This window comes from Nycticebus coucang, chromosome 13, assembly GCF_027406575.1.
Source record: "Nycticebus coucang isolate mNycCou1 chromosome 13, mNycCou1.pri, whole genome shotgun sequence".
Lineage (NCBI taxonomy): Eukaryota > Metazoa > Chordata > Mammalia > Primates > Lorisidae > Nycticebus > Nycticebus coucang.
The window spans coordinates 102,542,006-102,568,346 of record NC_069792.1 but is presented as its reverse complement, the minus strand read 5'-3'; the positions used below and the strand labels follow the sequence as shown (position 1 = coordinate 102,568,346).

General features: G+C 58.7%; 2 protein-coding genes and 1 pseudogene across 4 annotated transcripts; 1 reads left to right on the top strand and 2 right to left on the bottom strand.

Moving 5' to 3' along the window:
- Positions 1-39: 39 nt before the first annotated feature.
- On the top strand, positions 40-26,308 carry BOP1 (BOP1 ribosomal biogenesis factor). 3 transcript variants are annotated; one of them, XM_053558311.1, is made up of 16 exons: positions 40-177; positions 1,619-1,789; positions 13,104-13,184; positions 23,394-23,548; positions 23,623-23,740; positions 23,817-23,918; positions 23,986-24,198; positions 24,266-24,427; positions 24,562-24,642; positions 24,713-24,782; positions 24,861-24,993; positions 25,072-25,252; positions 25,331-25,619; positions 25,702-25,786; positions 25,877-25,984; positions 26,061-26,308. In XM_053558311.1, the coding sequence occupies exons 1-16, from the start codon at positions 85-87 to the stop codon at positions 26,212-26,214; spliced, it is 2,196 nt and encodes a 731-aa protein (XP_053414286.1). In that variant the 5' UTR covers positions 40-84; the 3' UTR covers positions 26,215-26,308. The 3 variants fall into 3 exon arrangements, with proteins under 3 accessions (XP_053414286.1, XP_053414287.1, XP_053414288.1); XM_053558312.1 differs by lacking the exon at positions 1,619-1,789 and having other exon boundaries at positions 43-177; XM_053558313.1 differs by lacking the exons at positions 40-177; positions 1,619-1,789 and adding an exon at positions 12,527-12,642.
- On the bottom strand, positions 8,699-8,854 carry LOC128564205 (uncharacterized; annotated as a pseudogene).
- Positions 19,553-23,160, bottom strand: SCX (scleraxis bHLH transcription factor). The gene is made up of 2 exons (XM_053558357.1): positions 21,163-23,160; positions 19,553-20,344 (listed from the first exon to the last, which is right to left on the bottom strand). Exons 1-2 carry the CDS (start codon positions 21,724-21,726, stop codon positions 20,306-20,308), a joined length of 603 nt encoding a protein of 200 aa, XP_053414332.1. The 5' UTR covers positions 21,727-23,160; the 3' UTR covers positions 19,553-20,305.
- Positions 26,309-26,341: the final 33 nt, after the last annotated feature.

Below are 26,341 nucleotides of genomic sequence, written 5' to 3'. Positions count from 1 at the left end.
GTCTGGGTGGGCGGGATCTGCCGGTGCAAGCCCCGCGGCGCTGCCGGAAGCGGCTGTCGGGATCGGAGCCGGCGCGCGGCAGACATGGCGGGCACGCGGGGCGCGGGGCGCGCCACGAAGCGGCGCCAGGGGCCGGAGCTGGAGCAGGAGCCGGAGCCGGATCCGCTGCTGGAGGAGGTGACTGCGGTGTGGCGGGGGCGCTGCCCGCCGAGGGCTCGACGTGCACGGGAGGTGGCGAGGCGGGGGCCAGTCAGCTGAGCGGGTGTCGCTGTGGGCCCAGTGCAGCGAGGACGGCCGGTGCTAGGGTGGGCGCGGGGCTAAGGCAGCCCTCACCGCATTCTCTCGAACCACTTGGGTCGGGCGTCCTACCGTTCTTTAAGGGGGGGCTGGAGTTGGCACCCCCACTTCGTGTTCAACCTCTTCCTACACGGCCGCTCGCGTTACTGTGCACGTGGTTGGAGGTGACAACGGGAGAATCTGAATAGAGCTCGGCGCCTGCTGCAGTCGGGTCAGAACTCACTGTCGCTCTGCTGCTGCAGAGTAGCTGAGCAGAGTCGCTCAGCTCAGGCTGAGCTGGGTTGCTGGCGTCATCAAATTCGGGCAGTGGAAGGCGTGCACAGCCGGTGGATTGTCGAAGCTGTCCCTTTGCTTTGGGAAATGTGCTCCTGTTGAGTGCTATGGCGCAGCTGGTAAATGCAGAGTAGGCAAGACTCGAAAACTAGACTACTACATTTAGCTGCTTCCTAGGAGTCTTTGAATTCCTATTATTTTTTTTCCCCCTTTGAGACAGGGTCTTTCCCTCACACCTAGGCTGGCATGCAGTGGCACAATCATTGATCATTGTCACCTCAAATTCCTGGCCTCAAGCAAGCCTCCCACCTTGGCCTCCCAAGTCACTGGGACTATAGGCATGAGCTACCACTCCTAGCTCTCTAGTTTCCGTTTTTAAAAGGCAGTGATTGGACCCATCTGGTGTGTGTTGTGTCATGGAGTTGTTTCTAGTCATAAGGGCTCTGCTCTAAGACAGGAGTGATTGAGTTTATACTCATTTGTAAGTGATATACAATCATTTTTATTACTCCTCAGCCAGGCTTTTCAATTTCCAATTAACTCTTGGTCCTTCCCAATCTCTGGATAAGTAGGCTTCTTAGGTGATAAAAACCCTGCATCATCCTCTTCAGCCCCCCCAGTCCGTCCCCCAGTTAGTGCCCTCACAGCTCTCAGGGGCCTTGAGTGCAACATGGAGTGGTGGAGAATTTTAGTTGGCAATGGAGAGCCAGTTTTGATGATGCAGTGGAACTGAATTCTAGAAAGAAGATATTGTCCTTGAAAAGTCCCTTATTTGTGAGATACTAGGAATTAAGACTGTCCACACCAAGGGCAGGTAGCTATGCTGCCTGCAGAGGGGTAGAAGGTTCCAACGGCCCTGGCTGGGTGGTTGGTTTGGTGGAGGTGGGGACTTGGGACTGGAGGGTGGGTCCTTGGAGGCTGGCTGCATAGAGCTGCTGGTCAGTGCATGGAGGGGATGATGCTACCTGCCTCCCACAGTGTCTGGGACATGGTGCCCCATGGGCAAGCCTGTGGGAGCAGCAGTCACCAACTCAGTGCTTTCTTGCAGCCCTCTTTCTGCACCTCTGCTCCCAGTCATGGAGACAGCAGGGATTCTAGCCTCTCTGACAGCGAAGAGAGTGTGTTCTCAGGCCTGGACGATTCTGGCAGTGACAGTAGTGAGGATGATGGCCATGACAATGTCAAAGGGACAGAGAAGACCACTGGAGAGCAGGCACAGGTGGGTGAATGAGGGTCTCCCTGGTGGGCTTGCCCCTCCAGGCATGGTGGCCAGGGAGAAGAAGCTTGCTGGGGCTGAGTTCTCTGAGGACTGTACTGAGTAGGAACTCAAAGACTCCCTGCAGGTCCCTCAGGGCCTCCAGGGTCAGGCTTGTGCTGTATCTGGGGCACATTTGGGCTCTGGAGCACTGGTTTTCACCACCAGCTATGTGTGCCACTCAAGGGGACTCTGAACATGTGCCTGAGCCTTTTTTCTCAGGCAGTTCTGTTATCAGCCTTTCTGGGGGCTGGTTTTCCTCCAGGTAGGGCCCTAGATGGGGATTTGACCCCTATGGGTTCTGGATGGCAGCCCAGCTGACCCTGTGGAGCCTGAGGAGCCCAAGTGCCTACAGATGGAGGTTTTATGTTGTGCCATTGCAGTGATGGTGGGGAGCGTATCCCACTCTTAACTGAGGTCAGTGGAGGAGAGTGCCATTTAACTAAAATATAGCATCTGTTATTTAAATTTTCTGGAAATAGTTTGTAATGATTTATATTTCTAGTGGCTTAGGTGTTCTGAAAGTTAGAACCTTGGTTAGAAGCCTGTCCCGAGGGTGGAAACCAAGGCCATCGCTCAATCGATGTGTGCTCCGTACTTTGGATTGCTTTGTTGACTAAAAAGAAAAGATTTCTTGACAGATGGAGACAGAGTCTCTCCATGTCTCCCAGGCTGGTCTCGAACACCCGGTTCAAACAATCCTCCCTTTTTAGCCTTTCCAGTAGCTAGGAGTACAGGTGTGCACCACTGACCTCAGCTAAGAAGAGAAGATTTAAAATCAGTTTTAAACCTTCCACCCATTTAGGCTTAAATTATAATATTGGTGTGCACAGAGAGGAAATGGCATGCTAACTCTGTTGACTATGGTTTGTAAGATTATGGGCAAATATTTTCTCCCTTCCTAATGTTTTAAAATTATAAAATACAACTGTTTTGAAAAAACTTTAAAAAAGAAAGAAAAAATGAGCGGAAACAGAGTTTTAAAAAGGAAGGAAGGCAGGGAGAGAAAGAAACTTAGAGCCAGGTATGATGGCACATGCCTGTAGTTCCAGGTACTTGGGAGGCTGAGGAAGGAGGATTGCTGAGTCCAGGAGTGTGAGGCTGCAGTAAATTGTTCTAGCCTGGGTGACAGAGCAAGGCTCTTTCAAAAATAAAAATAAGTAAAAAGTAAAGGTAAAGATTTATACATTTATGTATTTGAAGTTTTCCCTTTATTGAACTCCTTGAAATACATAAAATGTGAAGGCCCTTACCCTTACCCTGCTGAGTCTGGCAGAGGGTGCTGTCTTCTCCAGGCTTATCTCTTCAGCCCCAGAGCTCTGAATTGCCGGACACACGCTCCAGATCAGTTCTCTGCTCAGGTCTCTGTAAGGGGCCACCCAGCACAGGGTGTGGGCTCTGCAGTGTGTTTGTAGCATTACATAGTAAGGCCTGAGGCTACAGCTGTAGTGGAGACAGTGAACAATTGCTAGCCCAGAACGGCCTTACTGCCCTCAGGGCTTGGTTTGGGGAGCTCCAGCCTCCCCTGCTTTGGCATCCACATCTCTTTCTGTGTGTTCTGTGCTGTAGCTGAGGAGTATGTTTGGCTGTGTGGGAATATTTTCACTTTTTTTTTTTTTTTTTGAGGCAGAGTTTCACTATGTCATCCTTAATAGAGTGCCATGGCGTCACAGCTCGCAGCAACCTCCAACTCTTGGGCTTTTTCACTTATTTTGTTGTGGGAGTATTTTCACTTCTTTTTTTTTTTTTTTTTGTAGAGACCGAGTCTCACTTTATGGCCCTCGGCAGAGTGCCGTGGCCTCACCCAGCTCACAGCAACTTCCCAACTCCTGGGCTTAAGCGATTCTCTTGCCTCAGCCTCCCGAGTAGCTGGGACTACAGGCGTCCGCCACAACGTCCGGCTATTTTTTTGGTTGCAGTTTGGCCGGGGTCGGGTTTGAATCCGCCACTCTCGGTATATGGGGCCGGCGCCCCACGGACTGAGCCACAGGCACCGCCCTCTTTTTTTTTTTTTGAGATGGTCACTTTGCCGCCCTTGGTAGAGTGCCATGGTATTACTTATTCACAGCAACCTCAAACTCTTGGGCTCAAGCAATTATCTTGCCTTGGCCTCCTGAGTAGCTGGGACTATAGGCGCCCGCCTTGATGCTCAGCTTTCTTTTAGAGAGGGGTCTCGCTCTTGCTTAGACTGGTCTCGAACTTGTGAGTTCAGGCAGTCCACCCACCATGGCCTCCTAGAGTGCTGGGATTACAGGTGTGAGCCACTGCGCCCAGCCTAGTATTTTCACTTTTAAAGTGTAGAGCTCATTACTGGATTTAAATTCTTACAGGTCAGGAGTGTGAATTGAAGAGGTGGGGGTGTCATCAGCTCCTTAGGAAGGTCCCCGTACCACCCCCTTTTCTTGCCCCTTCTTCAGAAGCCATCCAGACACCTGGCTGAGCTGGGCACGACCTCTTGTCTCCCTCCTGTGCCTTTAGTGGGACGGGTTGAGTCCTTTGCTGTCATATGACCCTGTTGGTAGGCCAGTCACTGCTTCCTGAGTGTTCTCTTGGCTTCTGTGAGTGAGGGCACACTACGGCAGCCCTGCCACATTAGGCACGTTTCTCTGTCACCCTGAAATGAGTCCAGGGCTTGTTACACCTGTATCCCTGGCACCTTCCAACCCTGTGGGGCCACTGGGCCAGGCCCTGCCAGCTATACTCACCCCCAGCTGATGGTGTCATGTGTCACACCACCTGGAGGTCTCTGCCCCAGACGTTCCTGCCACTGGTGTGGGTTCTCCACCAAGCAGCTTCTAGCACTAGCCCCCATTAGGGGTAGGAACTCAAGCTTGCAATGACTCAGCAGCTTGGGCCCATCTCTGCTAGGTGGCCCCACTCTTCCCTGGGAAGCTTGGGCTTCTGTGGCACCTACTGCAGCATGTGCCCTGTGGTCTTGTACCCAGTCGGGGCATAGTGAGCTGCTGTATAAATGACAGTACCATCTGCCTGGGGAACCCCTGGAGAACGAGAGGGCCTGCTGTCCCATTTCCTGGGGGCTGGGCGCTTTGCTGGGTGCTGGGGATGACTGAGCAGTGCGGCTTTCTTCAGCTACATGTCTTCTTCAACCACATGTCTCTGCCTGCGTGCTTGACCGTCGCCTGTTGTTATTTCCTCGTGTTCTGTCGGAAACACAGGCCTCCCGTGCACTGTGTACAGGCTCCCTACCAAGGGCGCTTCCTATGAAGGGTGAGAGGCAGCCACCTCTCTTCTGGCCTCTGTACCAGGCAAGACTGGAGTAATGACAGAATGGCGGGTGGCAGCAGGCTGGCCATGTGCTCCCCAGACGGCTCTGCTGTACAGTTGCACCTGGCACTGGCAGTGCAGTGAGGAAACAGCTATGGTGCTTGCAGGGATCTAGGCTTTTGTTTCTCCTGCTGTTATTTTATTTATTTATTTATTTTAGAGACAGAGTCTCACTTTATCGCCTTTGGTAGAGTGCCGTGGCGTCACAGCTCACAGCAACCTGCAACTCCTCAGCTTAGGTGATTCTCTTGCCTCAGCCTCCTGAGTAGCTGGCTGGGACTACAGGTGCCCGCCACAACACCCAGCTATTTTTTTTTTTTTTTGCAGTTTTGCCGGGGATGGGTTCAAACCCACCACCGTTGGTATATTGGGCCAGCGCCCTCTCCCTGCTGTTATGGTGCTAAGGGCTGGTGGGGCACTTAGGGAGCCTTGTCCTATAAATCTAGGTTCTTGGTGTTTGCCCCGAGTTGCCCCCAACAGAGCAGGGGCTGAAACCATGTGCACTCTGGAGCAGAGAGTCAAGTGCACCGGCAAGAGGCTGCCCAGGCTGCCCCTCCCTTTCCCACAGGGAGCAGGAGGTTTCCTAGACTCAGGGCTCAGGGCTGCTCTGGGCAGACATGCCTGCCGTAGTAGGAATGCACTTGGCTTTCCCTCTCCCTTCCCTTGGGCTTTTTGTATTTCTGCATGTGTGCCGCTTTCATTGTAAGGGATGGGTGGAATGGTGTTGAACATGTTTGAGCCAAGTCATGGGGACAGTGGAGGACTTGTGGGAGCTCTGGGAGGTTGAGTCTCCCTTCCTCCCATCCCACCCCTGGTTTCTTCTTTTTTCTTTTGCGACTGGGTCTCAAGCTGTCGCCCTGGGTAGAGTGCCGTGGCATCACAGCTCACAGCAACCTCCAACTCTTGGGCTTAAGTGATTCTCTTGCCTCAGCCTCCCAAGTAGCTGGGACTACAGGTGCCCACCATAATGTCTGGCTATTTTGTTGTTGTTGTAGTTGTCATTGTTGTTTAGCAGGCCTGAGATAGGTTTAAACTGCCAGCCCCACTGGATGTGGCCAGTGCCCTAACCAGGCCAGTGCCTTGACCACTGAGCTATGGGCGCCAAGCCTCTACAACATTCTTGGCACCCCAAACTTTGTGCAGGTACAGAGTTTTCGAATGGCTGTTTTCTTCACAAAAAGAAAGGGGAGTACGGGGCGGCACCCCTAACTCAGTAGGTGGGATGCCAGCCACGTACACCAAGGCTGGCGGGTTCAAACCTGGCCTGGGCCAGCTAAACAATAATGACAACTGCAACAGAAAAATAGCTGTGCATTGTGGTGGGCACCTGTAGTCCCAGCTACTTGAAAGGCTGTACTTGAAAGGCTGAGGCAAGAGAATCGCCTAAGCCCGAGAGTTTGAGGTTGGTGTGACTTGTGACGCCACGGCACTCTTATCAAGGATGACAAAGTGAGAGTCTGTCTCAAAAAAAAAGAAAGAAAGGAAAGGGGAGTGCGCCTCACACCATCTGGAGGTCTGTCCTCTGCTTTTGAGTCTGCTGCTCTTGGAAACGTGGGCAGCTCAGGGCATAGCTGGGCTGTGGCCGACGTGACCAGCCCTGTGGGTGGCTGCGGTCCTTTGCTGTTATAAATGGCACTGAGACAGTGACACTGTTGGTGCTGTTCCTCACATACATGAGCAATTATTGCCATAAGTTTTGGGAACAATTTCTAGGTCAAAGGGTAAATGCATTTTTTTTTTTTAGACAGAGTCTCACTTTGTTGCCCCTTGGTAGAGTGCTGTGGCGTCACAGCTCACAGCAACCTCCAACTCTTGGGCTTAAGAGAATCTCTTGCCTCAGCCTCCCAAGTAGCTGGGACTACAGGCACCCGCCACAATGCCTGGCTATTTTTTATTGCATTTGCCATTGTTTAGCTGGCCTGGGCTGGGTTCAAACCTGCCAGCCTCAGTGTATGTGGCTGGCGCCATAACCGCTGTGCAACAGGCATCAAGCCAGTAAATGCATTTTTAATTGTGAAAGGCATTTGGGTGACCCCTAGGGGTTGTGCTACTTCAGTAGCCTCACTGAGATGGAGCCTCCTCTCCACTGACCCCACATCGTGAAGTTCGTCTCCCCACTCTGGCATCTTGCTGATTCCTGATGTCCTCCTCCATCAGGAATGCGGCATCTTTTCCTTTGTTTCTGAGAACTGTTCCAGCCAAATCCTGTGCGTCTGGAATGCAGTTTCATTACCGTGTCCTCTCCCATGGGTTCTAGGTGTGTCCAGGCTCTGTGACCTGCTCTCCTGTCTTGGGCCCCTGCCCAGCCTGGCTGCCCCCACCCTCTGGCTTGTGGCTGAGCCCCAGGAAGTGCCATTCTGGTTCTCATGGGAGGGAGATGTCTCTGTCAGTTCTCTTTTCAATCTTTTCCTAGAACTTCCTTTTAACCTGTCTCCCCCTAAAACTCACTTTGCTGCCCCAGTCCCAGAAGCACTGTTTCCTTCCTTCAGTAAGACTGACCAGCACTATGCATCTCCACTGGGGTCCGGAGAGCACCTTGTCTCTGCCTCCACTTGGTCTGAGGTCTTTGGACCAGGAGCCCCTGACCAGGCCCTGTCGCCCTCACCCAGTGCCTGCCACAGCCAGCACTTGGGAGACAGGGTGGCCGCAGGGCAGCTCTGCCCAGTTTCCTCACCTGGTGATGGCAGGAGGAGCTACACTGACAAAGAGCATGATGTGTTTGGGGGATGTCGAGTGGGCAGGATGAGGATGGCAAAGGAGGGTCCAGCTCTGGGTCTCCCTCTTCCCAGCCCACGGGCTCTGGGTGTGTCTTGCAGCTCAGCATGTTCATGGTGGAACCCCAGAGCCTTGGTTGATTTGTGTTGGTGCATGGCTGTGGGGTGGGTGTCCTTTCCTCCCTGAGTAGTGCCGGTCACCTCCCGCCTGTGTCACTTCTACCTTCTGCCTCCACTCTGGGCCCCGGACCAGCAGCCCTCTTGGCCTTGTTCTCAGCACCCTGATGGGTGCAATCTGTCCACTGGGTCAGTCCCTGCCCTTTGAGCTCCAGCATGCGCCCCATTCGCGCATCCCGCCTGCTCCTGCCCCCTTTGTTCCTCACTGACTGCCCACAGAGGCTTGGCTGCAGGTCGGGGGTGAAGGCCCCCAGCACATCTGCTCCCTGCCCGTCTGTGCTCAGTGCCTGTGCCCTCCTCTGCAGGGTCAGGGCTGTGCCTTCTCTGTTATCAGCCATTTCTTCCTTTTGTGCCTGTTTAGATCCTTTTTTCCTGCTGGTACTTGGCTTTGTCTTTTAATATGTCTGGGTTTTTTCTTACTGTTCTTTGATCAGTTTTTTTTTAGAGACAGAGTCTCACTTTGTCGCCCTCGGTAAGGTGCCGTGGTGTCACAGCTCACAGCAACCTCCAGCTCTTAGGCTTAGGTGATTTTCTTGCCTCAGCCTCCTGAGTAGCTGGGACTATAGGCACCCGCCACAATCCCTGGCTATTTTTTTATTGCAGTTTGGCCAGGCCGGCTTTGAACCTGCCACCCTCAGTATATGGGGCTGGCCCCCTACCTACTGAGCTGCAGGTGCCACTCAGTTTTTTTTTTTTCCAGTATGAGGCTTGGATAGCCCAGGTGAGGTCCCTTACTTGAATGCCTCTCCCACAGATGGATGCCTGGCCTCTCTACTCCGGGCTTGGCTGAGGGGAGGAATGCTTTTTCTTTTTGAGACAGGTTTTCGTTGTGTTTCCTGGCTGGATCATGGCTCACTATAGCCGCAAACTCCTGGGCTCAGGTGACCCTCTCACGTTTACTTTGTTACCGTTCCCTGCACGAGTTGCAGTTCCCATCAGCTCAGTCTAATGGTTGTTTTTGAGAATGTGAGAGAAGGGCTGGTGTCTGTGGCATGGAGCTCAGTGCAGCCTTCTGAGTCTTAAGCCTAGGGGGTGGCAGGTGGGGCGTGGGTTCCTGTGTGGGCTGCTATGAGTGACTGTGCTCACTGGGTGTCTGGCTGTCCCCAGCCCCAGGATTCAGGTTTATAGGGTCATGAGGGCACATGGTCCCTCATTGGGCAGAACTGCATGGCCCTGATGACCCAGACCCAGTGTGGGCTGCCTCCCTCAGGTGGGCAAAGCAGCCACAAAGCCCCCCAGCTTTGGGGCAGGGGGATAAAGACTCTTCCTCTCCGTGAGAGGAACAGCAAAGATTCTTGGCCATGTTTTATTTATTTATTTATTTATTTTTTTGAGGCAGAGTCTCACTATGTCATCCTCAGTAGAGTGCTGTAGCTTTATAGCTCACAGCAACCTCAAACTCTTGGGCTTAAGTGATTCTCTTGCCTCAGCCTCCCAAGTAGCTGTGACTACAGGTGCCCACTACTTGCCCAGCTATTTTTTCATTGCAGTTGTCATTGTTGATTTTAGCTGGCCTGGGCTGGATTCAAACCCGCCAGCCTTGGTGTATGTGGCCAACACCCTAACCACTGAGTTATGGGCACCACCTTTGTGGCCATATTTTAAAATGGCCACAGTCACACACTCCTCCCATGTGCAAAATGCTGTCCCCGCAGAGACCCCTCAGAACCTTTGTCACTGTGTTAGCTCTGGACCCAGCCCCGGGGTCTCATCTAAATGAGGGCCTGCACCTGGTGAGGGACAGCTCTGAGCAGTGTTGGCTGTTGGCACCCAGTCGGTAGCTTGCTGAACTTTTCATTTCACAGTGGGAAGCAGGTGGTGGGAGCAGTCTGTAGTCCGAGGTGCTCTTGAGGTCAGGCAAGGAGCAGGGCCAGTTTCTTTTGTGGGGCTGGCTTCCCCTGAGATGGCCCTGCTGTTCTAAGTACTCTCTCCGACTCACCTTCCTTGTCTTTGAGAAACAAGGGGCATTTTTTACTCTGCTGTCTGGCCTCTCCAGTCTCTGCATATGTTTTATTTTCTTTTATTATTTTATTTTTATTTTTATTTCCTTGGGTTTCTTTTGTTGTTGTTGAGGTAGTCCCACCCTATTCCCTGAGCAGAGTGCAGTGGCGTCATAGCTGACTGCAACCTCAGACTCAGGCTGTGGGCATCCCGCTGTTTCAGTCTCTGGAAGTGAGTACTCACTGTGGTGCCTGGCTGGGTTTTTCATTTTTTTAATGAGTCAGGGTCTCACTCTTGCTCAGACAAGTCTTTTTTTTTTTTGTAGAGACAGAGTCTCACTTTATGGCCCTCTGCAGAGTGCCGTGGCCTCACCCAGCTCGCAGCAACCTCCAACTCCTGGGCTTAAGCGATTCTCTTGCCTCAGCCTCCCGAGTAGCTGGGACTACAGGCGCCCGCCACAACGCCCGGCTATTTTTTGGTTGCAGTTTGGCCGGGGCCGGGTTTGAACCCTCCACCCTCAGTATATGGGGCCGGTGCCCTACCGACTGAGCCACAGGTGCCACCCTGCTCAGACAAGTCTTAAACTACTGAGCTCAAGCAATTCTCTTGCCTCAGCCTCCCACAGTACTGGGATTATAGGTGTGAGCCACTGCACCCGGCCCTGCTGGTGGTGCATGTGGCTTTGTTGACAGGCCTATCCTGCTGAATGAGCCGCATGCCTGGAGCCCGTCTGTGCCCAAGGAGCCTCCCAGCGTCCTGACTGGGTGTGGGCCGTTCAGTCCCCTTCATGTGTCACCAGCAGTGCTCCTGTCTTCACCTGGAGGTGTCAGAGCTCAGGTGCACTTGCTGGTGGCTGCTGCCCTCCTGCCTTCCAGGGCTCAGCAGAATCTGCTTGTGGGCAGCCTGACCCGGAAGCCACGGGGAAGGAAGTGCTAGGAGCAGTGTCCTGGCTCAACTGTCCTCACTCACCACCCTCCTGAGACAAGGGTCTGTCTCACAGGAAGAGACAATCCTCACTGTTACGAACATTGTGGCAGTTGGGTGTGGCCTGATGCCAGGCAGTGTGGAGATTTTTCAGTGGCAGTGAGGAGCTGATCTTGTTTGGGTACCTTTTTTGGGCTGCCAGAGACCACCGTGGGTCCTCAAGTACATTCTGGCCCTGGGGCTGGACAGAGACCTGTCTGCTCCCCAAGGACCAGAGGCTGCCCAGGGTTCAGGTCAGGTCAGCTTTCCCTGGCTTCTTCACTGGCTCCTCCTCCTGGCTCCCGTGCAAGCACCTCTCCCATCCTGGTCAGCATAACCCTCCACCCAGAGCCCTGCCTTGCACTGGTCCTGGACACCAGCCACCCTGCCCCCTGCCTCCTGTAGGTCCTGCAGCCCTCCTGGAGCAGGTCCCTCTGGCTTGCCCATCCTTGCTGTCCCTGTGATGTCTTTCCCTTGACCCTGTACTGTCCACCTAGTGTAGCTGCCCCTCCTGCCCTGAGGCCTGCATCCTCTCACCCAGGCTTGTCAGGGCAGCTCCGGGCAGGGTTGAGCTTGTCCTCTTGGTGCTGTGGGGCCTTGGGCCTACATAGATCTGGTCAGTCCCAACCCCCTCGGTGTCTACACCATTGCAAGGTGGGGGGCTCTGGGAATGCATCACAGGCCTATGTTCTGTTTGTCTGGGTTTTTGTGTTTTTTCCTAATTTCAAAATTTTAAAAATATTTTCAATACTCCAAAGCATCTGCCACTCATATTTGAGGTGGTGGGGCTTTCCTAGGTCAGTTCCAGGGCTGTGGCTGTCCTAGTGTCTGTGGGCTTTGCTCTTAGGTAGCAGTGGGGGTAGCGTGGCTGCTGCTGCCCTCTGCTGGGAGCCATATGCCCTGCAGCCCTCACCTCTGTGTGTAGACGCACCTGGAGCCTGGGGTGCTGCCTGTGTCTGGCTCCGCAGCCTCTGCACCGCTGCACCCACAGGGCAGTGTGGGGCTGAGGGGTGGTGCACAGCGCAGATGACAAGTTGCCATCACCTACTGGGACCCTGTGCCTGTGGCCTTGGCCCTGAGGTTGGGGTCTGGGAGTGCAGCACCACAGCCCATGGCCACTTGATATCAACTGGCCCTGGCTCTGGGCTGCCTGGCTTAAGGCCTAGGGTGGGTGTGCCTGCCCTTTGCTGCCAGGTGGGGTTCAGTGCAGCTGGGCATTGGGTGCTCCTGGCCCTGATCACTCAGCCGCTAGTGCGTGCTGCCAGGCACTGTGACCCGCTTCCAGCAGGCAGTAGGGGAAATGGGGGCGGAGGATGTGGAAACTGAATCTCTCCTGTCCCTGGCCTGGAGAAAAACTTAGTCTGCAGTCCCTGTTTATATTGAGGGAAAAAACAGGCGCAAGGAAGAGCAGGCTGGGCAGGCCTTTGGCTCCCACCCGGGCTGGAGGGCGTGGGGCTCCGGTGGGGGCTGTGCTCGGGGTTCCTGCTCTCCCTGGGGTGAGGTGGGTCTGTTTTCCCCATCAGTCCGGTTCTGCCAGTAAACTCGATCCGGTTGGAGCCATCTCCTCAGTTGGGGGAGAATCTGTTTTCCAGGTTGGGTTGTGAATTCTCAGCAGCCCTCTCCCTGACCTGGGGGGCTGAGGCCATGCACATGCTGGGTGGGAGGTTCTGGGGGCCTCTTCAGGCCCTTGGCCTGCTGTACTGGGCTAGACAGACCTCTCCTCCACACCAAGAGTGGGTAAGACCCTTTAGGCAAAGTGCACCCCCTGTCCGCTCAACATCACCACCAGGTGTGGTGCTGCTAGCTGCTGTCCCCTCTCACCCCATTTCTGACCCCTGCTGCTGATTCGGGGCCTGCTGTGGGTCCATGGGACAGGAGCCCTGACAGTGGCAGGAGTGCCAGGTGGTTGGGGGGTGTTCTCCACCCCAGTGGGGCCCTGCTGCTGGCTGCTATGGGGCAGGGGGCCATGGGAAGGCTGGTGAGTCCAGCCCTTGCAGAAGCCCAGTATCTGGGCAGAGCCTGTGGTGGTGAGTACCAGCCACACAGGTGCACATGCAAGTGGGGTATCAGGTGGGCCTTGGCCTCATCCTTGGGGAGAATTTCTTCCCAAGTCCTTTACCAGAGGAGAGGCTGGGGTCCTTGGGACCTGCTCAGGGGCATCCCATGCCCTTGCAGTAACCGTTCTTTCCCCCCTACAGTCCAGTCCCCCTTGCCTGAGCCCAGAGGCAGTACACATGGGGAACGCAGATGAGTATGCTGAGGACAGCTCTGATGAGGAGGTAAGCTGGGTGCAGTGGGAGTGGGAGGAGTGGGAGGCCCTCTGCCAGGACAGGGTAGCCATGAGCTACCCAGCGGGGGTGCTGGCCCTTTCCGTGAGGGCTGTGCTGCCCATGGCAGAGGGGGTCGGGCCATGACGAGGCCTGAGTGGGCGTTCTGGCTTGGGACCCTGTTCCATGCCTGGAGGAGTGATTTTGGGTTCTGGGACACATGGCTGCAGCAGTGTGGGTCATCACCCTCACCAGGGAAGGGAGGCTGGGCGTGGCTATGTGGCCCTGTGGACTGTGTGTGTCCCCATGGCCTGCTCTGGGATACTGTGTTTCCCTGGGGATGTCACAAGCACACTAAGGCTCCCATCTATGGGGGTTGTTGCAGCTACCGGCAGGGGTGGACTTCTCTTGGGGTCCTGCTTGGCTCTAGCCTTTCCCTGGCATCCCCAGGCTGAGGTCATTGTGTGCTGGGCCATTGCCTTCAGGCCTCTGAGTTCCAGGAGCAGCTACTCAGGGGGCAGCAGAGTGTGGTGGTTCCTCTCAAGTTTACAGCCTGAAGGGCAAAGCCTGGTGCTGGGTGGGGGTTTCCCTGGTTTCTCTGGGATCCAGGACATCTAGAAGTCGTGGCAGGCTGTGTCCAGGGGATGGTGAGGTCAACTGCCTGTCTGCTCTCTGGTGTGGCCCTGGTGCCACTCACCCCAGTGGGAGCATGGGCCTCCTCTGGGCTCTGGGGGATACTGGGGGAAGGCAGGCTTTGGTGAGGCCTGCAGGGACGGGCCTCACTCCCCCTGGCGGCGCTGTCCCTGGAGCCTGGGAGAGACACGTGCCCCCCACTCAGGTCCTCCCCCATGCTCGCGCTGTCTTGGCAGTGGCTGCTTGGCCGGCCGCCCGATCCGGTCTCTGCTGCGTGTTCAGAGAACAGAGACAAAACAAAATAAATTGGTTTCCTGGCCATAGCAGCGGTGCACTCGGCAAGGGGGGCCATGCAGCACAGCCCTGCCTGTCTCCCCTCCCCCTCCCAGGGGCTCTGGCTGTCGGCAGCCACATCCTGTCGGCTACTTTTTTATATTTGGTATTTTGAGAAATCGATGGTGATTGTAAGTGGAGTCCAGAGGCTGGGAGAGAGGCCCAGTCTGTCGTGGCCGACTGCAGGGCTGACTTGACCTGCTGCCCACGGAGCTCTGCGCAGGGCCTGTCCGTGCCACTGCCGGCCTCGGGGTGGGCAGCCCCCTGCTGCGCTGGGAGGAAGCTGGCTGGGCCGTGGGGGCTGCTTCCTCCGTGATGACTATCCCAGATGTGGTCTGAGTGACAGCCCAAGAGCTGAGATTCCCTCCTGGCCATGCTCCTGCCCGCACAGCCGGCCGGCAGCTTGAGGGGGTGGCAGAGCTCAGCTTTCAGGAGCCTAGCCAGGTCTGGACAGATGTCCCTTCCCCAGAAGTCCATGGTGGGGGGAGAGCATGTTTCTCCTGCCCCAAGGTTATGTCCATCTGGGCCTCTGTACTCTGGGGACAAAGTGAGGTGGCCCGAGGGGAGTGGTCTGGGGCTACAGGTGAGCAGTGGGAGAAGCTGAGCCCACAGCCTCCCAGCAAGTGCCAGGCCAAGGATCTGGGTAGGGTGAAGAGGGCTGGGGGTTGTGCACATGGTGGCCCCTCCCCAGCACAGGCCTGCCCCCTCTGTGGCTGTGCCTTCTCTGGTTGGGCAGCCTTTGCTTGTGCCTCCATTGGACAGTCCCTTCTTCTATCTATGTCCTTAGAGATGGCTGGTGATGCTGACACTGGCACTACTCCGTGGATGCATGGACAGAGCCTAAGGGTTGGGGCTCTGGAGGGTCCTGCTAAGGGGAGGTGTGACAGCCTCCCACCTGCCTCCCTTCCTGGGCCTCTTCCCTGCCCACCCCTGGGTCTGGGTTCGGCACTTGGTTTAGGGATTCTGTGGCTTTTATGCCCCCTGACCACTGGCCTCTGCTGGGGCCCTGTTTGGGGTCCTCTGGTCCTAGATGCTAACTTCCGTAACTGGCCTGTGCTTTGTGGGAGAGCTGCTTCCATACGGGTGGTCGTTTCCTTCCCTCTGGGATGAGGCTGAGGAAGATGGGGTGGAGCCCCTTGATCGAGCTGTTGGGCCTGGTGGGGTCCTGTCTGTCATGGAGTGGGAGTGCTCCTGGGAGCTGGCTGAGCTGTGGCTGCCCCGCCCCCACATGGCCACCTCACCGCGCTCCCACTGTGCCTGGAGCTTCACAGACGTGATCTCATCTAGCCGCCTGGACCCCCAGGGAGGGGGCTGGGTGGAGGGGTTGGGGCGGTGCAACGGGGCCGTGGGGCCTTTGCGAAAGGAGCTCCCCTCTTTGTGTCAAGCAGCTGGGAGAAACTGAGACTGGGGTACTGCCCAGGGGAGGAGCTGCCCACCTGCCCTCCTCCTCACCCACCCAACTGGCCTGTGGCATGTTTGTCTAGGAAGTGTGGCCAGGATTCAGGGGCTCCCTGCCTGTCCTTGCCCTATCCCTGGGGGTGTTGGGCCTGGGCCTATCTCCTGAGACCCCTGTGGGTCTGGAGCTGGGGGTGGGGGGCCGCAATGGTGGCTGCCCCCTGGGATGGGTCCATCTGCATCCAGAGCCGCCATCCCCTCTGCTCTCTTGCCAAATGCCGTTAATGGCTTCTCCCAGCTACTGAACCAGCAGCTGCCTCCAGTGCTGGCGGCCTCCTGCTCCTCTGGGGCCGGCCCCGCCCGCCCGCATCCTGGCTCTGCACACTAAGTCTTGCGTCGCTGTTGGCAGCCAGCACCTCTCGGCTCAGGTTTCCCAGTGAGTGAGTGAGCTGCCGGCCCTCCCCATTTGGTTTGTGGAGGGCACCCCAGGCCTGCAGCCTGCCTCAGCCCCCAGTGGCCATCTGCTGTGCGGCCAGCCCATGTGCCGGCCTCCAAAGGGGCCCAGATGGCCCTCCCTGCTCTCCTTTCTGCTGTGTGCCTTGGCCAGTCTTGCCAGGGAGGGGCACCAATGTGCTCTGATGACCCCAAGTTCTCTCCAGAGGCCTTGGGCATGGTGGGCGTGTGCTGTGGCCCTGTCTTGTGCCCCTTGGCTAGGGAAATCCTGGCTCCACCCATCACCACCTCTGCCCAAGAGCCACCCTTTGCATTCAGTTGTCCCAGTTTGGAGAGAAGATTCTTCTTGGAGAGGGTGGAGATGGGTCCAGGAGGAGGGTCCGTGGTGGAAGTCAGCTGTCCCCTGGGAGGGGTTTTTCAAGGCCTGTGGCTGGCAGGTGGAGGTGGGCTTTTCTTTCTTTCTGGGTTGTGGGGTGGGGGGCCCAAGACTGCTCTGGTGTCCAGTTTGGGTCAGTTTTCTTAGCAGTGGGAACCCAGGTAGGTATGGGGGTGTCAGTGTGAGGGTGCGAGGACAGGGGCTCTGAAGGGAGGTCCGCCTTGAGCTGGCAGAGCCAGCCTATAGGAGCTGACCAGAGATTATCTTGGGAGCAGGTTCTATGGGACCTGGCAAGCAGGGACTGCTGGCCATGGTAGGGTCCTGGTAGGGGCCCTTGGAGTAGTCTAGCTGCAGGGGCTAGGCTATGCATGTGTCTCAAGGCCAGGCTGTCCTGCTGGGGACAGGAGTCCCAGATGCTTGTGTGCAGTGCTTGGGGCTGAGCAGGTGGCCCTCCAGCCCCCTCCAGCTTGAAGCTGCAGCCCTCTCTGAACGCCCCCTCCCCAGGGCTCCCATGGGAGTCTGGGTGCCCCTGGGTAAAGGGTGCGCTGTCTACTGGCAGCTTCATTCTAGGCCATCTTCTTGAGGGAGAGACGTGGGTAGTGGGAGGTAAGGGGCTGGAGCAGGGAGATGCAGAAGGAGTAGGACCCACCTCCCCATCTGCCAAGGACTCTTGCTCCAGCTCCAGGGCTCAGCCTCCTGCTGGAGCCTCCTGGGGGGTCGGATGCAGCAGGTGAGCCTGGCATAATCCACTGGCCCCGTCTCCCTGAGCAGCAGACAGAAGAGGAGGAGTCGGCACAGGAAGGCTGTGTGTCAGGCCATTGCTGTTGTGTACAGGGGGAGTGGAGTGGTGCTGAACACTACCCGCATTGTAATCGGAGAGGGGCCCGGGGAAGAGAGAGCCTGAGCGAGGGCGGCTGACCCCATGCTCCCAGGGGACAGGTGGGAGAGGCGGAACGAGGAGAGAGTGAAGGATTCCAGAGGTGGGCCGGCTTCCTCTCTTTCAGACAGACACGGGAGGGCGGCGGGCAGCCGGCCAGCCCTGTACCTGCAGTTCCAATCTGTGGTCCTGACAGCTGCAGCCACTTTGGGGAGGGGGAGGGGGCTCATCGAGGGCGGAAAAACCCCAGCCAGCACATCAGCCTCTGATGCCTGTGTCCGGGGCAGTCTGAGGGTGGGGGCCCCCAGGAAAGCACTGACCCTGGGTCTGCATGTGCCCTTGGCCAGCCGGCCTGGGCTCCCAGAGTACAATGCCTGACCTGGAGGGTCACACGTGTTTCCTGGCAGCCCACAGGTGCTGAGCAGGGCAGGGCGGCTGGCCTGGGCGCAGGCGGCCTGGTGATGAATCATGTGCCCATTCCTGGGCTGGGGACAGGGAGCTGACAGCTGAGGCTGAGCGGAGCATTTCCAGCCCTTCTCAGCTCACAGGGGCTGCTGCCCAAGGTGCGGGTGGGCCCCTCTTTCCCAGATGCTTCTGTGGGGCACGTGAGGAGAACCCTGGGTCTACCCCATGGGTCCTGGCATGAGGGAGGCTTGAGACCAGCACTCTGGATGGCAGCCAGGGGCTGTGATGGGCAGGGAGCACCTGCCACCCTTGGCTGTAACTGTGTGGTGGACTCGCGTGGGGCACAGGGCTGTGGTTTAGCCTGCGCCACCCCTGGTCTGGTTTGAATTTCTAGAGCAGTGGAGGCTGACAGAGTGCTCCCCTGCATCCCCTCCTGCTAGTTGGCGAGCCAGGTCTTGGGCCTCTGCTACTGGTGCAGCTCAGGGACCAGCCAGGCCGGCTGCCCAGGCCTGAGGCTGGGCCAAGCTGCAGCCGCGGTCGGAGTCAGGCCCTTGCAGTAGAGGGCTTGGCCAGCACGTGCTGCACCCCAACCGACTGAGCCCTGGGGACCCTCCTGGCTCCAAGGCCCTTTTCATTTGGCTCTGTTCAACACCCCAGACTTGGGCCCCAGTCCAGTGGGCTTGTGTTCTCGCCTGCATCCCCTGGGCCCTGCCCAGAACCCCCCACTGCCAACCCTGTGCCCACCCACCTGCTCTAGCCTCTGCCTCCCTTCCACAGTGAGTCCCTGGCCATGTGTGCCCCTTGGTCCCCCTCCATGTCCCTGACATCTGCCTGCTCAGGCCAACAGCCTCCACCCCATCGAGGGGTGCCTTTAGGAACTTTCACTGTCTGATTGCAAAGGGTACATCCCTTTGATTCATCCCTGACACTAGCCAGACTACTCCAACCCTTGAGGTGGGTGCCCACCTGGTCTCACCCATCCTCTTATGAGACCTGTGGATGGGGGCAGGTGGGCCCTGGACCCTCTCTGTAAAACTGCACCTGGTACCAGGAAGTGAGGGCCCCAGATTGTCCAGGCAGTGCTCCTGGGGCCCACCCAGCTTCTCATGGCGGCCTCATTGCCTGGGAGGGTGGCTGGGCAGGGCTGTGAGGAAAGCACCCTGAAGAGGGGAAGGGGCCACCTCAGCCTTTAGGTACACCCCGATATGCCATCCAGGGCCTGGGATCCTGGATGGAAGGGGATTTCTGTGGTGGCCAGGCTTGTCCTCCCCACCTTCTGGCCAGCTGTAGGCTCCTGCAGGATTAAGGAGAGGAAATTTGGGGTTGGGTTTCTCTCTGAACGAAACCTGCCGCTGACTTTTTATCCTGTTATGTTTCTATCAGATTGGACACAGCCCCCTTCTGGCCCTTAATGGCTCTGACTTTGAGAATTTCCTTCAGAATTACACCAGCATTTCCTGGCCTGCAGCCCCTGGAGCCTGTGGTGCAGGCAGGAGGCAGCTCTAGCCCTGCCCCATGCAGGTGCCCCCTGTGGGCCTCAGCACCTGGATCCCCTGGGGGTGGGGTGCTCAGGGCCATAATGCTTGGAGCTAGGGTCTGAGGAGGAGCCTGGGGCCGCCCCGCTGCCTGCACCTGGTACCCTTGGCCAGTCTCCTCCCTGCCGGAAGTCAAGCTGCTGGTGGGGGAGGTGGCCCCACAGAGCTGCCCTGCCTTTCTTCTCTGCTGTGCCCACCAAGCTCACACCACTAAACTATAATTGTCACCTGCAAGATTTAATGGCTAGCCAGCTGTGTAGGGAGCTTGGCCTACGTCACCTCTTCAGAGCAGGTGGGGTTTTGGGGGTTGGGTGGGGTGCAGCTGGGGAAGGATGGTCAGGTGTCCTTCCAGCATGGGCACTTATTCCAGAGGCTGTGTGGAGGTGGGGGCAGGGGAGTGGGGTGACCTTGGCACACAGCGGGCCTCATACTCCTTTCTGGGCTCTGTGGACAAAGCTGTGGTGCCGTCTGCCTGCTGGGGAGAGGCCTGAGCCCTGCGGCCAGCTTTTCCTTCTTGCCCTTTCAAGAGCCACTGGGTGCCTGGTTGGCCCACAGGTGGGAAAGGGTGGCTCTGTTGCTGCCCACCCATCTCCTTCTGTGGAGCAGGGGCTTTGTCTGTCCTTCACTTCCCTACCCCAGCCTGCCCCTGAAGCCTCCCAGGAGCCTCACACTGCCTTGCACCAGTGAGGGTTGGCCGAGCCCTGGGGGGCACTCAGCCCAGGGAGGGTAGGCGTAGGGTAGGGGTGAATTCCAAACCTTCCAGGAGGACAGTCTGCCTCTCTATTTGGAAGATACTGTTTTGTTTTTAATTTTACAAAATTTCCAGACTTTATATTATCATATAAAAGGCACAAGATGCCAACACGGCGACCAGAAGAAAACCCAGGCGGGAAGCCAGCATGGAAAGTTCCAGTGGGCCTGGGCAGGTGCTGGGGCTAGCTCAGAGTCCTGATGCTGCCTGTCCGTGTGTCTTCCACGGGCCCTGCTCACAGCCTGGTGGGGCTGCCCCGTGGGCAGGCTCATAGAAGGCTGTTGCCCGAGTTGGGTCCAAGGTGGGGCTCTCTGTGGCTCACCGGGGGCATCCACCTTCCCCTGCAGCTGCCTCCTGGCGGCCATGGGCCCACTCCTAACTTCGAATTGCCGTCTTTCTGTCGCGGTCCTTGCTCTGCAGAGGAGAGGAAGGAGTGTGAGGGGTGGGCAGACACCCTCAGACGGGGTGCCACCCCACACTGCCTGAGTCTCTGGCTTCCCCACCAGGTGCTGCCTCTGGTGGCCGGGCTGAGGCACCCCCTTCCCACCTTGCCCCAGCTTCCCCGTGCATTTTGGGGAGGGGAGTACAGTGTTGCACAGCCGAAATTGTAAAATTAAATTTCCCAGATGTTCAGGCCCCAGGAGCTCGTGCGTGCTGTCTGGAGAGGAAATGGGGATTGGGAAAAGCCGTGCTGTATTTTCTCCCTGCTCACCCTGCTTTTCCGGTGCCACCAAGCACAGCAGGGGCTGTAAATCACAGCTGGCCGGCATCTCCTGCAGCGTGGCCTTCACCCCTGCAGCACCGCGCACCCCTCCTGCCAGCCTCTGCCCTTGTGCCCACAGCCTGGGGCACAGCAGGTGCCAGTCAGTCTTAGGCCAGTGGTGCGCTGTGAGGGGCACACAGACCCAGGCATCCCTCCTTTCCTGCCTCATTGTGCCCCCAGGCCCCTTCCCATGAGGGTAGGGCGAGTGAGTGTGAACCAGCATCCCACTTCCTGGATTCAACTGGCTGAAAAGTGAAGCCTGAGCTGCTCTGTGCCAGGTTTCCCTTCCCCAGGTTGGCTTCTGCCCTGCCTTGCCCCAGATCCCATCTGCCGCCCCTGCCCTGCACTTGCGGGTCCCTGTGACCTGGGGAGCCTGTGTCCTGGGGACTACTGGGGAGGCTTGGGTTACAGGTGTTGCCTGCCCTACGTCCTGCCCTCGGTCACCCGCCCTTGACGGCGCTGTTCTCACCAGCTTTCTCTGGTTGCTGAGACAGAAGGTGCAGATCTGCTTGGGCTGAGCGTTCTCGCCATCGCGGGCCGGGGGCGGTGGCGTGGGGCTGCCCGAGCGGGCCGCGTGGAAGAAGTTGGGCCCTGAGTGGCACGGTTGTCCGTCGCCACAGGCCTCGCCCACGAGCAGCACGTTGCCCAGGTGTGAGATGTAGCTGGAGGCCAGGCGTAGCGTCTCGATCTTGGAGAGCTTGCGGTCGGCTGGCTCGGTGGGGATGAGCGTACGCAGCGCGGTGAAGGCCGTGTTCACGCTGTTTGTGCGGTCCCGCTCGCGTGCGTTCGCCGTGTGCCGCTGCCGGGGCTCGCGGCCCGGCCGGGCCCCCGCCCCTGGCCCGCCGGCCCCGGCCCGCCGGCCCCCGGCCCTCCGCCGGACGCCCTGAAGGCCGCAGCGCGCAGAGTGCATGCGGCAGGGTTTCTCGTCGGAGCCCGAGCTCTCGCTACCACGGTCCTCGTCCTCCGACAGCGGGCTCACCTCGGGGTACAGGTAGCGGCCCGGCGGCGCCGAGCGCAGCATGGCGAAAGACATGGAACTGCGGGGGCGCGGCGTCAGCTCCGCCGCGCGCTGCTCATGCCGCCTCCTGCGGCCGCCGCGGGCCTCGTGGGCCTCGCGGGCCGCCCGGGGCCGGGGCGAGGCGCCGGGTCTTGGCTGCGCCCCGCGGTGGCGGCTGCTGGGCGCCGCGCGCACATGTGCGACCGGGCTGGAGGGAGGCAGCGGGCCGCGCCTTTATAGGGTGTCCGGCTCCTCCCCCGCCCCGCCCCTTCTCGCCGGAGGCTCCACAGAGCTGTGAGCTTCTGCCTTCGCTGGCTTCCTCCTCCCTGAGCCCTTGCTTCACACCCCCAGACCCCTGCCTTCCCACCGCCACGTTCGGGTCAGGTCTTCGGAGCCTCTCTCTTTCTTGGGGAATGCAGGACAAGTGGGAGCCCCTTCTGGGTGGCAAGTCAGGTCTCCACGACTGCAGTGGCTCACTCCTTAGCAGGTGAGAAGGGGCTCCAGCAGGACCCATGGCCCTGCTTGCTTCCCTGGCATAAAAGCGTGCTAACCCAGTCACCCTGGCCCAGGAGCCTGGCCGCGCCCTGTCTCGTCCTCCCGTGTGCACTTGGGCCCGTCTGCCAGGCCGGGTGCCTCAGCCCCGGCGCTGGTGTGAGCCAGCCTCTCCCGTCTGTCTTGCACCTGCCCTTCTAGGCCTGGCATAGGCCGTGCCTTCTGCTAGGTCCTCTCCTACTCTACTCATTCCTGCCCTCTTGCTTCAGAGAACCTACCACCATGCCCTGTTGCCTGCTGTGTGCATCCTGTAGACCTCCTTAACCCTGGCTGGGGACCAGGCATGTTTAAGACCTGGTTCCTCCTTAGAGCCCCCAGATTCCTCAGGAAATACACACTCCTGTCCATGTAGTAGGGGGATGGCCATGTCGTCTTGGGGTCCTAGAGGTTTTCCTTCTCCATGGAGAAGAAAAGGATATTCTCAGCAGTGGATAGGACACTGTGGGAGCCTGGGATGGACCTGCTGGGAGGGGCATGAGTGGGCAGGTGCAGTGGGGCAGAGCCCAAGGGGTCAGTCCTGTCCCACTGGGGGCTCCCAGCTGTGCTTGTCCTGTCTGCCCCTCCCCTGTGGCTACTGTTGCAGGAAGCAGTGCCTGGGCAGCAGTCCCCAGGCTGGAAGGAGCGAGGGTGGCTGGCAGGGGCTGCAACCAGGAATGTGTGTCCAGGAATGTGGCTGCTCTGCCTATCTGGGGGTGGGGAGTCCTTGGCCAGTCATGTGGCAGAGAGTAGTGACTTCTGCCTCCTGTAGGGTGGGTCTGATAGGGTCTTCCCCTTGCCCCTGCCCACCTCTGCCTCAGGCCCCTGCCAGGGGAGGGAGCCCAGTGGGCGATGAGGTCATTGCTGTCTGTGGCTGCCCAGAGCCCCAGCCAAGGAATCCAACAAGGGGGGGGCCCGGGGTTGGCACCGCTTCAGTGGAAAATGTGAAGGTGCAGCTCGGGCGCCTCAGAGGGTGGGGGTGGGGGGGCAGTGCTGGCCACTGTGCCACGTCAGACCCCAGGGCCAGAGAAAGGGCATGTGTAGAGGTCAGCTGGCCTCAGGGTGCTCAAGGCTGGTGCCTATTCTCCTGCCTGTCCTCTCCTCTGCGCCTCTTGGGTGGCCCAGAGGGATGTGCATGGTAGGGCTGAATGCTGATGTGGTGGCCGTGGCTGCAGGATATCCGGAACACGGTGGGCAATGTGCCCCTGGAGTGGTACGAGGACTACCCCCACGTGGGCTATGACCTGGACGGCAGGCGCATCTATAAGCCCCTGCGGACTCGGGACGAGCTGGACCAGTTCCTGGACAAGATGGATGACCCCAACTACTGGTGAGGGCCTGTGGGCAGGCCGACAGTGGTGGGGCTGTGGGGCTGGGGCCAGGTTCTGACTGGCCTGTCCCCAGGCGTACTGTGCAGGACCGGCTGACAGGGTATGACCTGAGGCTGACTGACCAGCAGGTGGCTCTGGTGCGGCGGCTACAGAGGGGCCAGTTTGGGGACAAGAGCTTCAATCCATATGAGGTAGGCAGTGTGCTGTCCCAGGGGTCTTGAGGTTCCAGAGGGGCCCTGGCCCACATGCCCATGCCTGTCCCCCCAGCCAGCCATGGACTTCTTCACTGGGGACATCATGATCCACCCAGTGACCAACCGCCCGGCCGACAAGCGTAGCTTCATCCCCTCCCTGGTGGAGAAAGAGAAGGTAGGAGCACCCCTGTCCCCAGGGCCTGAGCCTCGTGCTGCCCACCCTGACCGGGGCATCTGCGCAGGTATCCCGCATGGTACATGCCATCAAGATGGGCTGGATCCAGCCCCGCCGGCCTCGGGACTCCACACCCAGCTTCTACGACCTGTGGGCCCAGGAGGACCCCAATGCTGTGCTTGGGCGCCACAAGATGCACGTGCCAGCCCCCAAGCTGGCCCTGCCTGGCCACGCTGAGTCCTATAATCCACCTCCCGAATTCCTGCTCAGCGAAGAAGAGGTGGGCCTGTGCCGGGTGGGGGTCTGGGCCCCAGCCCTGTGCTCCTGTCTCACCACTCTCTCCACAGCGCTTGGCATGGGAGCAGAAGGAGCCAGGCGAGAGGAAGCCCAGCTTCCTGCCACGGCAGTTCTCTAGCCTGCGGGCTGTGCCTGCATACAGCCACTTCATCCAGGAGCGCTTTGAGCGCTGCCTTGACCTATACCTGTGCCCACGACAGCGCAAAATGAGGGTGCGTGGAGGCTGGGGGAGGGGGCGTGACAGGGCTGACCAGTGCTCTCCTGCCTCAGGTGAACGTGGATCCCAAGAATGCAAGATATGGGGACTGGGGGTGGGGCAAGGCTGACTGCTGCTCTCCTGCCTCAGGTGAACGTGGACCCCAAAGACCTCATCCCTAGACTGCCACGGCCAAGGGACCTGCAGCCCTTCCCCACATGCCAGGCCCTGGTAAGTAGGGCGTGGCAGGGGTAGGCACATGTCCTGGGTGTCCATCTCCTCACTGCCACCCTTTCTGCAGGTCTACAAGGGCCACAGCGACCTTGTCCGTTGCCTCAGCGTCTCCCCAGGGGGACAGTGGCTAGCTTCAGGTGGGCTTGAGGTGGGTAGCCCTGAGTGGGGTCTCAGTGGGAGGCTTAGATGTCCAGAGCCTTCTCTGTTGTGTCCAGGCTCAGATGATGGCTCCCTGCGGCTCTGGGAGGTGGCCACTGCCCGCTGTGTGAAGATCGTGCCCCTGGGCAGTGTGGTGAGGAGTGTTGCCTGGAACCCCAACCCCACCATCTGCCTGGTGGCTGTGGCTGTGTAAGTGGAGGCAGGCCGTGGGATGGGGGTGTGGTGCAGAGGTGTGTGTTGAAGGCTGTGTCTGGCCCTGGCCCACAGGGAGGATGCAGTGGTGCTGCTGAACCCCACTTTGGGGGATCGGCTGGTGGTGAGCAGCACAGACCAGCTGCTGAGTGTCTATGAGCCTCCCAAGGAGCCTGCCCTGCAGCCGGCCCGCTGGCTGGAGGCCTCAGAGGAGGAGCACCAGGGGGGCCTGCGACTGCACATCTGCCATGGCAAGGTGAACGACAAGGGGTGTTGGGTGGTCTGGGGCGGTGGCTGCCACATCAGCCAACCAGCCAGCTGCTTTCCCCTGCAGCCAGTAACACAGGTGACTTGGCATGCGCGTGGGGACTACTTGGCAGTGGTGCTGGCCACTTCTGGCCACACCCAGGTGCTGATCCACCAGCTGAGCCGGCGCCGCAGTCAGACACCCTTCCGCCGCAGCCATGGGCAGGTGCAGCGTGTGGCCTTTCACCCCTCCCGGCCCTTCCTGCTTGTAGCCTCCCAGCGCAGTGTCCGCCTTTACCACCTGCTGCGCCAGGAGCTCACCAAGAAGCTGATGCCCAACTGCAAGTGGGTGTCCAGCCTGGCTGTGCACCCTGCAGGTGAGCATGTGGGGGGGCTGTGGGTTGTGCACCTTTGGGTGAGCCTGTGGGGGTGCCCCACTCACTGCCTCTGGCTGCCTAGGTGACAATATCATCTGTGGGAGCTACGACAGTAAGCTGGTATGGTTCGATCTGGATCTCTCTACCAAGCCGTATAAGGTGCTGAGGTGAGCTGAGGTGGGGTGGGGTGTGACCCTACAGGTCCCTCTCTCTGGCCGACTTGTCTCGAGCCAAGACCCACCCCCCACCCTCCCCAGATACCACAGGAAGGCACTACGGGCTGTGGCTTTTCACCCCCGGTACCCACTCTTCGCATCTGGCTCAGACGATGGCAGTGTCATTGTCTGCCACGGCATGGTGTACAAGTGAGTGCTGACCCTGCCTGGCCCCACCCCAGGGAGCTGTGTCTGGCTGTGTCCTGAGCTTCCCTCTTCCCCATAGCGATCTTCTGCAGAATCCACTGCTGGTGCCTGTCAAGGTGCTGAAGGGGCACGTGCTGACCCGGGACCTGGGCGTGCTGGACGTCGCCTTCCACCCCTCCCAGCCATGGGTCTTCTCCTCAGGGGCCGACGGGACCATCCGTCTCTTCAGCTAATGGCCTGCCCTGCCTCTCCATGGCCAGGCGGTTGGGGGTTCTGGGGAGCATGGTACTTATGCTCAGGGTCCTTAATAGAGGCTTTGCTCACATGCCTGGCGCTCCTGCCTCTTGAATTATGCTGCTC